Here is a 12,273-nt window from a genome sequence, read left to right on the forward strand (position 1 = left end):
AAACAAACAAAAACAAACTAGTGTATTCAAGGGGAAGTAAAAGACAATGGAGACTAGTGGTATAGATTTTTCTGTTTTGGTGACTAGATGGTTGATGATGTCATTCTCTAGGATAGGTTATGCAGAAGAAGGAGGGTAATTCGAACTTGGGATATGTTGAATTTGAGTTATGCACATCCAAGTGACGTTCAATGTGCAGTTGGATACACAAGTTGGCAATTTAGGAGAAAGGTATGGACTTATTAGTCCTCCTGGAAATAACTCCAGGAATCTAAAAATTTAGGCACCATTAGCTAAATGCCATAGATGAACCTGGGGAAATAGGCAGAATTACCCATGGAAAATGTATAGAGTGAAATGATGGAGGATTCTGGCCCATTCTGAGCAGAGAAAGACCAAGAAAATAAAATAACTAGAGAAGTAAAGGGGATGACTGAGGGAAATGGTGTAAAAGCTAAGAAAGGAAAATAATTTTAAATAGTATCACAAAAGATTAAACAAAGATCAATTCCAAATAGATTGGAAATATCATTGAATTTTGCAACCAGAGGAAAATTTGTGACCATATTACAGTAATGGTTAAGAGTATAGGCTGTGGCGCTTGGGTTTGAATCCTAACTCCCATTTACTAGCTGTGTGGCCTTAACTAAGTTACTTACCCTCTCAGTACTTCTATGTCCTCATCTGTAAAATGAGGTTTTTCGATAATACCTGCCTCATAGGGCTATATCATGAGGAGTAAATGAGTTAATACTGCTTCAGGCAGTGCCTAGTACATAACAGGTGTTTGATGGATATTGCCATTACAATTATTAGTGAAAGCAGTTTTCTTCAGGTAGGAGAATGGGATGAAAGTTGAATTGCAGCCAGTTGATGAATTAATGGAGGTGAAAAAGAGGTGATAGTAAGTGTAAGTTCCTTTCAAGAAGTTTGGCTGCAAAGGGTGAAATAGAGGATTGACAACTAGAGGGAAACTTCAAGGCTAAGGACAGACTTTCTTCAGAAGGAGACTTGAAACTGAAGGAAAGAACCAGCAAGGAAGAAAAGATTGAAGATAAAAGAGAGAGGACAGGTGATGGAACAAGATTCTAGAAGAGGTAGAAAAGGAATAAGATCAAAGCACAAGTAGAGAAGTCTTAGCTTCTTGGCTCAAGCTTACTCTTGTTAGGAGGGAACAAGTTGGGAGGATGATTGCAGTTGTGAGTATAGTAGAGTGAAGAGAGTATATGTCTAATGACTTCTGTAATAAGGACATTAGCTAAGGAGGGCAAAGACTGGGAAAATGAAGTTTATCTACTGGGGTGGGCGGATGGCACCTGGTGGCTCAGTCAGGTACATATTCGACTCAGTCAGGTACATATTCAACTCCTGATTTCAGCTTAGGTCATGATCTCAGGGGGGCTCCGCACTCCTCGAGTCTGCTTGAGATTCTGTCTTCCACTCTCCCTCTGCGCCTTCCCACCCAATGGTTGTACTCTCTCTCTCTTTAAAATAAAAACTTTAAGATTTTGTTTATTTATTTATTTGTTTGAGAGCAAGAGCACGAGCAGAGGTGAGGATGTGGGGGCAGAGGGAGCAGACTCCTTGCTGAGCAGGGAACCTGACATGGGGCTGGATCCCAGGACCCCAAGATCATGACCTGAGCTGAAGGCAGAACACTTAACTGACTGAGTCATCCAGGCACCCCTAAAATAAATAATCTTTTTTTTTTTAATTTATCTGCTGAGGGGAGTGGGAAGAGATGGCTGACCAAGGGCAAGAAAAGGGTTCCTCAGTAGTGTCATAAGCTCTGTTAAGACTAAGACCATAAATCTGTAATAGCACCAATATCCGAATGCATTCTACCAGTTTTAGCAGCTCAGGCAGAGACGCAGGGAAGATGGAGTGTCAGATAGATCCAAGATTGGGAGTTTTCAGGATCAGCGCTTCAGAAGGAGGAGAGTCAAGACAGAGTCCTAATGAGAGGAGTTGAAGCAAGCAAGTGTGGAGTTCAGGCTCAATGAAGAAAAAAATGGAAGGTAGGAAAAACCAAAAGACCATAGAGACCAGAGGTCACAAAGATCTCTGAAATGGTGTAGTGGAAACACAGGAGCCGGAGGACTGGAATGTTGGAATTTCAATTTCAAACTAACAAAATTCCTGAACGGCAGCCCTGGTGTTAGGCCAGAGTGGATAATGCTGAAGTGGATTCCATCCTAGAAATAGGAAGTGAAAACAAAACTAGTTTTGTCCTGTGATTCCAAACTTCCTGGCTTTTTCTTCAGCATTGCTTTCTCTCGTTTATCCCAAATATCAACAGCATGAATTTTAACTACTAATTTTCAGCATTCTCAAATAATAGGAAACAAGTGATAGTTAGAATACAACTGATAATTTAAAACTCACATGTCTGCCTTGAAAATACTCATTCATGTATGTATTCAGCTCATTTGTTAGATGCCTTATATGTTTATTGACAAAAATGAATAAGACATAATAAATAAGCTCATAAGACCTAAAGAGCTTATGATGACCTAAGGGGGAAATGTATATATTGATGGTAAGTATAATGGAAAGGATTACCTGGTATTTATACTTTTCCAGCAGATTTACTTTCCTTAATTTTTTTTGCCCAACTTTTACTAAAAGTACTTTGTTTTGTTAGAGTTGACACTACCTTGAGTAAATAAACAGTCAAAAAGTATTTTGACAAATATTATTTTAATATTACCATCACCCAGTAATAGAGATGATTCTGGAAGCATATGGGAGAGGAGGAAAATCAATAGACTTTTATACATATATAATGGACGATGTACATACTGCTAATAAAAAATTTGGCTTATTTAGTATGTAATGGTTGATTTCTGTGATGTTTCCTCTTGCAGTGCCATTTTGTCTTTTTCACCTGACATTAAGGTGCTTTGATGTTTTTAGGGATTTTGTCCATAGAACAGCTCATCAGCCGAGTAGGTGTGATTGGCGTGACTCTCATGGCTCTTCTTTCGGGATTTGGTGCTGTCAACTGCCCATACACTTACATGTCCTACTTCCTTAGGTAAAAAGAATGTCTCTTTTCTTTTTTCCTATTACTTCATGAATACGTGTGTCCTATCATGCCATCATCATTAATACTTAAATATTAGATCCGTGACACTGCCTTTTTATTCTTTCGCTCTGTCCTATGGACATTGTCCTAGGAATCTCTCAAAATAAATAAGTCTTATCACTTAGATTGTTTGCCCTTTAATTGTCCTACATTCACTGATTTTAAAATGGTTATTTTAGAGTGTCTGAGTGGCTTAGTTTTTTGAGCGTCCAACTCTTGATTTCAGCTCAGGTCATGATCTCGGAGTTATGAGATTGAGATCGAGCCCCCTGTCAGGCTCTGCACTCAGTGGGGAGTCTGCTTGAGATTCTCCCTCTCCTTCTGCCCCTTTCCAAGCCCACAAGCATTCATGCACATTCTCTCTCTCTAAAGTAAAAAATGTTTCTAAAAAAACAGTTATTTCAATCAGATCCTCTTTACTTCCTCTTACACTTTTTAAAGGCACATTTCTTGTGGACAGCAATGTTAGCTAATCCCTACTTCAGTAAATCAGCTCCTCCTAAAAGTAGAAAGTAGAAGACCATATGCCAAATTGCAGGTGTTCTTATATGTACATCGTAAGTGTCACTGGATCAAAGCTAAGAAAGACCATAAGAGAGCCAGTTACCTTCCACTGCCCTGAGACTGCAAAACTTTTTGCTCTCAAAAATGACAGCAGTGCTCACTTCGGCAGCATATATACTAAAAATGACAGCAAAAGCATTTTTGCTTTTTATAGTCTATAAAAAGCAAAAATGCTTTTGCTTAAATTCTCTAGAAAAAGGTCCTTGAATTACTAACAACTGAGGTTGATATGTTTCTCCAGCTGCTTTGTATTTATTATGCCCAAGGATGGATCCCAAAACAACTGCTAACAGTTTGTGCTTCTTATAGAAATGTGACTGATGCAGATATTGTAGCCCTGGAACGGCGACTGCTCCAAACCATGGATATGATCATCAGCAAAAAGAAAAGGTAAGATGTCAACACGTTAAAAAACTTGTCCTTAGAATTTTTCGACAAGAAAACATGACTTTGAATTAGGGCTAACAGGGAATTTCATCGTACTCGTTTTTATAAGTTAAGGTACCATCAGAGATTTAGTGTCTAGTCTTGCGTGAAAGAAATTTTCAAATTCCACTATTTCCTGACTTTAGATAAATTCTCTTGAGATAAACTGTTAAAATAACTTTTACATTTGAAGGTATTCTTCACTGGATACTTTTAAAGTCTATTGTCCTACATTTTTACAAGCTTTTGCATCCATGCCTAGTATCAATCTTTCAACTTCCTTTTCTCCAACTACTTAAAAAAAATCCTTCAAGACTTTTAGCTGTTGTCATTTTTATCATTTAAGAAGTACTTTTACAGTGTATGCTTTTAGAGTGGCCTTTCTAGAAATCTTTTTTTTTTTTTTTTAAGATTTTATTTATTTATTCATAGAGATGCAGAGAGAGAGAGAGAGGCAGAGACACAGGCAGAGGGAGAAGCAGGCTCCATGCAGAGAGCCTGACATGGGACTCGATCCCGGGACTCCAAGATCATGCCCTGGGCTGCAGGCGGCGCTAAACCGCTGCACCACCAGGGCTGCCCCTTTTCTAGAAATCTGTATCACAGTGGGTTACAGCCTAGGCTGTAGATTCAGACTATCTGAATTTGAATCCTTGGCCCACAATTTAGTGTGGCCTTGAGGCAATTACTTTATGTCTTGGTTTCCTCATCTGTAAAATGGAGATAATAAGTTGACATGTAGAACTCTTAGAATAGTGAACAGTACAGAGCTAAGGAAAACTATTGAACTTACTAATAGTCTCTGGGGGACAATCATTAGGTTTTAGTGCTTTGTCTTTATTCATTCATGTATTTTCATTCTCTTAATAACTATAGGAAGCCTAATTTATGCTAGGTATTGCACTAAATGCTGAACTCATAGAGATAGAATGAGGAATGAGATAAGTTACCGGGGTACCTGGGTGGTTCAGTCTGTTAAGCATCCGTCTTCGACTCAGGTCACAATCCCAGGTCCTTGGGATCGAGCTGTGCATTGCTGAGCAGGGAGCCTGCTTCTCCCTCCGCCTCTGCCCACCCCACCCTACCTCCCCAACCCAAGCTTGTGTTCTCTTTCACATGCCCCCTTCCAACAAATAAAGAAAATCTTTGAGAAAAAAAATATAATAAATTACTGTTTTCATGAAGCTCATTACTGTGCTTTTTTCAAAGTTGTATTCCCCGGGCAGTCCCGGTAGCCCAGCGGTTTAGCGCCGCCTTCAGCCCAGGGTGTGATCCTGGAGATCCGGGATCGATGTCAGGCTCCCTGCATGGAGACTGCTTCTCCCTTTGCCTGTGTCCCTGCCTCTCTCTCTCTGTGTGTCTGTCATGAATAAATAAATAAAATCTTTAAAAAAATAAATAAACAAATAAAGTTCTATTACCCAAATAAAAACAGTGGCATAGAAGTTTTAAATTGCATGAGTCTTGGGCACCCTGGGTGGCTCAGTGGTTTAGCACTGCCTTCAGCCCAGGGCCTGATCTTGGAGACAGGGATTGAGTCCCACATCAGGCTCCCTGCATGGAGCCTGAGCCTGCTTCTCCTTCTGCCTGTGTCTCTGCCTCTCTCTCTCTCTCTCTCTCTCTCTGTCTCTCATGAATAAATAAATAAAATCTCCATAGTCACGTCAAAGAAGGCTTAATGTAAAAAGGTAACAATAGACTATAGAAGATAAAGAGGGCCAGACTGGCCAGCTCATTATTTGTCTCCACTTGTGTACATTTGTACTAGGATATTGAAAGTAAATACACATGTTGTATATACATTTATTCTTTGCATTTTGTTTACATTCATTCTATACGGCTTATTTTACATAAAAATGTGAATGTAGATTTAAAAGACATAACAGTAAGAGCTACATTATTCAATACTGACAGATAATTATAAAGGAATAATACTATTTTGGTTCCTGGGATTATTCTCTCATTTACTATATTTCTCGCATTCATACGGAGAGATGAATGTAAAGATATGAATGACCCCTGTCAAGTATGGATGTACATTTTTTACAGATTGTATTTATTTATTTGACAGAGCGAGCGTGCAGGAGCAGGAGGAAGGGCAGAGGGAGAGGGAGAAGCAGGCTCCCTACTGAGCAGGACCCTGAGATTGTGGCTTGAGCCAGAGGCAGGTGCTTAGCTGACTGAGCCACCCATGGACCCCAGATGTACATTTTTAAAAAATGTTTTATTGAGGTATAGTGGACATACATTATGTTCAAGTATACACTACAGTGGGGATCCCTGGGTGGCGCTGCGGTTTGGTGCCTGCCTTTGGCCCAGGGCGCGATCCTGGAGACCCGGGATCGAATCCCACGTCGGGCTCCCAGTGCATGGAGCCTGCTTCTCCCTCTGCCTGTGTCTCTGCTTCTCTCTTTCTCTCTCTATGTGACTATCATAAATAAATAAAAATTTATAAAAAAAAAAGTATACACTACAGTAATTGAACAATTCTATACACTATGCAATGATTACTACAGTAAGTGTAGTTATCATCTGTCACCATGCAGTGTTATTAAAATATTATTGACCATATTTCCTAGGCTGTACTTTTCATCTCCATGACTTATTTATTTTATAACTGGAAACTTGTACCTCTTAATTCCCTTTGCCTATTTTGCCCATCACCCCCATCACCCTCCCCTCTGGCAACCACCAGTTCTGTGTATTGGAGTCTTTTCCTGTTTCATATGTTTATTTGTTTTGTTTGTAGACTCCACATAGAAGTGAAATTACACGGTATTTGTCTGTCTGACTTATTTCACTTGGCATAATACCCTCTAGATCCATCCATGTTATTGCCAGTGGCAAGGTATCATCTTTTTTTTTTTTTTTTTAAAGATTTTATTCATTTATTCATGAGACTCACAGAGAGAGAGAGAGAGAGAGAGAGGCAGGGACACAGGCAGAGGGAGAAGCAGGCTCCATGCAAGGAGCCCGATGTGGGACTCGATCCTAGGACTCCAGGATCACGCCTTGGGCCAAAGGCAGGCGCCAAACCACTGAGCCACCCAGGGATCCCCAGGTATCATCTTTTTTAATGGCTCTGTAATATTCCTCTGTGGGTATAGTGTGTGTGCGTATGTGTGTGTATACCACATCTTCTTTATCCATTCATCTATCGATGGACAGTTAGGTTGCTTCCCCCTTGGCTACTGTAAATAATACTGTAGTAAACATAGGAGTGCATGTAGCTTTTCAAATTATTGTTTTTGTTTTCTTTGGGTAAATACCTAGTAGTGAAATTACTGGATCCTCTGGTAGTTCTGCTTTTAATTCTTTGAGGAACTCTATACTGTTTTCTATGGTCATTGCATCAGCTTACATTCCCACCCCTGGTGCATGAAGGTTCCTTTTTCCTCCACATCCTTGCCAACACTTGTTACTCTTATTATTGTATCCATTCTGACTGGCATGAGGTGATATCTCATTATGGTTTTGGTTTGCATTTACCTGACTAGTGATGTTGAGTATCTTTTCATGTATCTGTTAGCCATCTGTATGTCTTCTTTAGAAGAATGTCTCTTCATGTCTTCTGCCCATTTTTAATCAGATTATTTGTCTTTTTGATGTTGAGTTGTATAAGTTGTTTATATATTTTGGATATTAACCCCTTATAAGGTACATCATTTGCAATTCAGTAAGTTGCCATTCAGTAAGTTGTCTTTTATTTTATTGGTTTCCTTTGCTGTGCAAAAACTTTTTATTTTTATGTTGTCCCAATAGTTTATTTTTGCTTTTGTTTCCCTCAGTAGAGGAGACATATCTAGAAAAATATTTCTAAAGTTAATGTCCAAGAGATTATCACTTGTGTTTTCTTCCAGGAGTTTTATGGTTTCATGTCTCACATATAGGTCTTAATCCATTTTGAGTTTATTTTTGCATATAGTGTGAAAAAGTGGTCTAGCTGCATTCTTTGCATGTAGCTGTCAGGTTTTCCCAGCACCCTTTATCAAAGAGACTATCTTTTCCCTTTGTATATTCTTGCTTCCTGTGTTATAGATTGAGTATTTAAGTGTGGATTTGTTTCTGGGCTTTCTATTCTGTTCCATTGATCCATACTGTTTTTGATTACTGTAGCTCTGTAGTATATCTTGAACTCTAGGACTGTGATACCTCCAGTTTTGTTCTTTCTCAAGATTGATTTGGATATCTGGGGTCATTTGTGGTTCCATACAAATTATAGTATTACTTGTTCTCATTCTGTGAAAGAGGCTATTGGTGTTTTGATGGGGATGTCATTGCGTCTGTCTGTAGGTCGCTTTGGGTAATATGGACAGTTTAACAATATAAATTCTTCCAATCAGTGGACATGAAATATCTTTCCATCTGTTTGTCTTCTTCAATGTCTTTTATCAGTATTTTATAGGTTTCAGAGTACAGGTTTTTACTGCCTAGGTATTTTGCTATTTTTTGGTGCAGTTGTAAATAGGACTAGTTTTTCTTTCTGTAAATAATTTTACTTCTTTCCTATGATTTTGGATTCCTTTTACTTCTCTTTTTCTTGTCAGATTGTTGCAGTTAGAACTTATAGTACTGTGTTGAATAAAACTGATTAAGAGTGGGCATCCTTGTTTTCTTCCTGATTTTAGAGCAAAAGCTCTCAGTTTTTCACCATTGAATATGAGGTTAGCTGTGGGTTTTTCATATATGACCTTTTTTACGTTTAGATAAGTTCCTTCTGAAACTATTTTGTTGAGAGTTTTTATGATCAAGTATTGAATTTATCAAATGCTTTTCTATTAGGATGAATATATGATTTTTATCCTTTATTTTGTTCATGCGGTGTATCATGTTGATTTTGTGAATACTAAACTGTGTTTGCATCCTTGGAGTAAATCCCAATTGATTGTGGTAAATGATCCTTTTAATGTAGTGTTGAATTGAGTTTGCTAATGTGTTGAGGATTTTTGCATCTATGTTTATCAGGGGTATTGACCTGTAGTTTTGTGGGGTTTTTTGTAGTGTCTTTAGGTGTTTTTGGTATCAGGGTAATGCTGGCTTTGCAGAATGAATTTGGAAGCCTTTATTCCTCTTCTATATTTTGGATAGTTTTCATAGTTAACTTTTATTTGAATATTTGGTAGAATTCACCAGTGATTCCATCTGGTCTTAGACTTTTGCTTATTGGGAGGTTTTTTTTTTTTATTATTATTACTGATTCAGTTTTGTTGCTAGCAGTTGATCTGTTCAGATTTTCTATTTCTTCCTGATTGAGTTTTAGAAGATTGTATGTTTCTAGGAATTTATCCATTTCTTCTAGGTTGTCCAGTTGGTTGGTTGGCATATAATTTTTTGTAGTAGTATCATATAATTTTTTGTATTTCTTTGGTGTCAGTGGTTGTTCTCTTTATTTCTGGTTTTATTTATTTGGGTTCTCTCTCTCTCTCTCTTTCTCTCTCTCTCTTTCTCTCTCTTTTTTCATGATGAACCTGGCTAAAGGTTTATTAATTTTGTTACCTTTTCAAAGACCCAATTCTCGGTTTCATTTATCTTTCTATTTTCATTTTTTAGAGTCTGTTTCATTTATTTCTGCCTGGTCTTTATTATTTCCTTCCTTCTACTAAACTTGGGCTTTGTTTATTCTTTCTCTAGTTCATTTAGGTGTAAGGTTAAAGTGTTTAAGATTTTTCGTATTTCTTGAGATAGGCCTATATTGCTATAAATATCCCTCTTAGAACTGCTTTTGTTGCATCCAAAAGATTTTGGATGGTTGTTTTTCCACTTTCATTTAACTCTATGTATTTTTTTGCTTCCTCTTTGATTTCCTAATTGACCTTGGTTGGTTAATAGCATGTTTAGCCATTATGTGTCTCTGTTTTTTCCAGTTGCTTTCTTGTGATTGATATCTTGTTTCATACCTTGCAGTCAGAAAAGATGCATGTGATCTATCCTGGAGAATGTTCCATGTCCACTTGAAAACAGCGTGTATTAAGCTGTTTTAAGGTGGAATGCTCTGTGTGTATCTGTTAAGTCCACCTGGTCTAATTCAGAAATATTGTTTATTTATTGATTTTTGGCCCAGATATTCCATTCATTGAATGTAAGTAAGGTGTTAAAATTCTCTAGTATTATTATATTACTGTCACTTTCTCCATTTATGTCTGTTAACATTTGTGTATTGAGTTGCTTCAATGTTCTGTGCAAAGATATTTACAGTTGTAATATCTTGTTGGATTGATTTCTTTATCATTATCATTATCATGCCCTTTTGTGTCTCTTGTTAAAGTCTTTGTTTTAGAGTCTGTTTTGTCTGATAAGTACTGCTACCCTGGCTTCCTCCCATCTCCCATCCCCAGCCCCACCCCGCTCTTTCATTTGCATGGTATATGTTTTCCAGCCCTTCACTTTCAGTCTGTATGTGTCTTTGGGTCAGAAGTAAGCCAAGTAACCCATCTGTATGCTGCCTACAGATGGGTCTTGTCTTATTTTTACCCATTCAGTCAATCTATGTCTTTTGATTCAACCATTTACACTATTTACATTTTAAAGTGATTATCGATAGGTAGGTACTTATTGTCCTTTTGTTCATTGTTTCCTGGCTATTTTTGTAGTTCTTCTGTTTCATCTCTTACTGTCTTCTTTTGTGATTGATGACCTTCTTCAGTGTATGCTTGGCTTTCTTTCTCTTTATATTTTGGTTATCTCATATACATTTTGGTTTTGTGGTTGCCATGAGGTTCATATATAACATCCCAAGTATGTAGCAACCTGTATTAAGTTGCTAGCCACTTAAGTTCGAACATATTCTAAAAGAAAATTTTTTACTCCCCACCCCCATTTTATGTATATGTTGTCATGTTTTATATCTTTATATTCATCATTTTCTTCTATTTAGGGAGGGCCTTTTTTTTTCACTTAAAGAAGTCCCTTTAACATTTCTTCTAAGGCCAATTTAGTGATGATGAACTACTTTAACTTTTGTATGTCTGGGAAACTCTCTCCATCAATTCTGAATGATAACTTTGCCAAGTAGAGTATTCTTGGATGTAGGGTTTTTTTCCTTTCAGCACTTTGAATACATTATACCATTCATTTTTTGTTCTGCAGAGTTCCTGCTGAGAAATCAGCATCATGATAGCCTTATGGAGTTTCCCTTGTATATTTTGCTTCTTACTGCTTTTAAGATTTAATATTTGAAATTTTAATTACAGTGTGTCATGGTATGGACCTCCTTTGGTCCATCTTGTTTGGAACTCTTTGCTTCCTGGACCAGAATGTCTATTTCCTTCCCCAGGCTAGGGAAGTTTTCTGCCCTTTCTTCTCTCTCTCTCTCTTATTCTGCGACGCCTATAATGTGAGTGTTTCTTTTCTTGATGTTTTCAAGAAATCCCTTAACCTGCCCTTATTTTTTTAATTCTTTTTTCTTTTTGCCATTCAGCTTAGGTGGCTCCCATTACCATATTCTAGATCACTAATCCATTCTTCTGCATCCACTAATCTGTTGATTCCCTCTAGCATATTTTTCGTTTTAATTATTGTATTCCTCAACTCTGGTTCTTTTTATATTTTCTTTCTTTGTTGAAGTTATCACTGAGTTCTTCTCTCCAGTCTGGTAAGCATCTTTATGATCAATACTTCAAGTTCTTTATCAGGCATATTGCTTGTCTCCATTTCATTTAGTTCTTTTTCTGAGGTTTTGTCTTGTTCTTTAGTTTGGAGCATATTCTTCTTTCTCTCCTTTTGCCTGCCTTTCTGTTTTTGTTCTGTGAATTTGATGGAACAGCTACTTCTCCTAAAGTTAAGAGAATGCTCCTCTGAATGGTCACCCTCTTTGTAGGTTGTGTGTAACTGGTAATTTTGGTTGACTGTCTGGAGCTGTGACTAGCATGGGCAGGGGCTCTTGGAGCACTCTTCTGCATCTGCCTTGGTGGGATTTTTAGAGCTGAAGTGGGTGTGGGCTAAGATGGTCCTGGGCCTCTGCAAAGACAGTGCCTTGTCAGGACAGCTGAAGCTAAAGTGGGTGTGGGGGGGGTAGGGGGGTGTCCTAGGCCTCTCTCTACAGAGGGCCCTGGCAAGACAGCTGAAGCTGAAATGAGTGCAAGTGAGGGTGTCCCAGGGCACTCCATGCAGGAAGCACCCTGACAGGTGGTTGCAGCCAAGGCTGGCACAGGACAGGATGCTCTACTCAAGTGGTGCCCTGGCAGGACCACTGGAGC

General features: G+C 38.2%; 1 protein-coding gene across 5 annotated transcripts in view; it reads left to right on the forward strand.

Annotated features, from left to right (window-relative positions):
* Positions 1 to 12,273, forward strand: part of LOC112664066 (Golgi pH regulator) — a 61,454-nt gene that overhangs the window by 18,897 nt on the left and 30,284 nt on the right. For all 5 annotated transcript variants that reach the window (XM_025453264.3, XM_049095619.1, XM_049095620.1 and 2 more), the window contains 2 exons: positions 2,917 to 3,037; positions 3,962 to 4,042. In XM_025453264.3, coding sequence (XP_025309049.1) covers positions 2,917 to 3,037; positions 3,962 to 4,042 — 202 coding nt within the window. The remainder of the gene's footprint in view (positions 1 to 2,916; positions 3,038 to 3,961; positions 4,043 to 12,273) is intronic.

The sequence above is a fragment of the Canis lupus genome, chromosome 17, assembly GCF_003254725.2.
Source record: "Canis lupus dingo isolate Sandy chromosome 17, ASM325472v2, whole genome shotgun sequence".
NCBI classification, from domain to species: domain Eukaryota; kingdom Metazoa; phylum Chordata; class Mammalia; order Carnivora; family Canidae; genus Canis; species Canis lupus.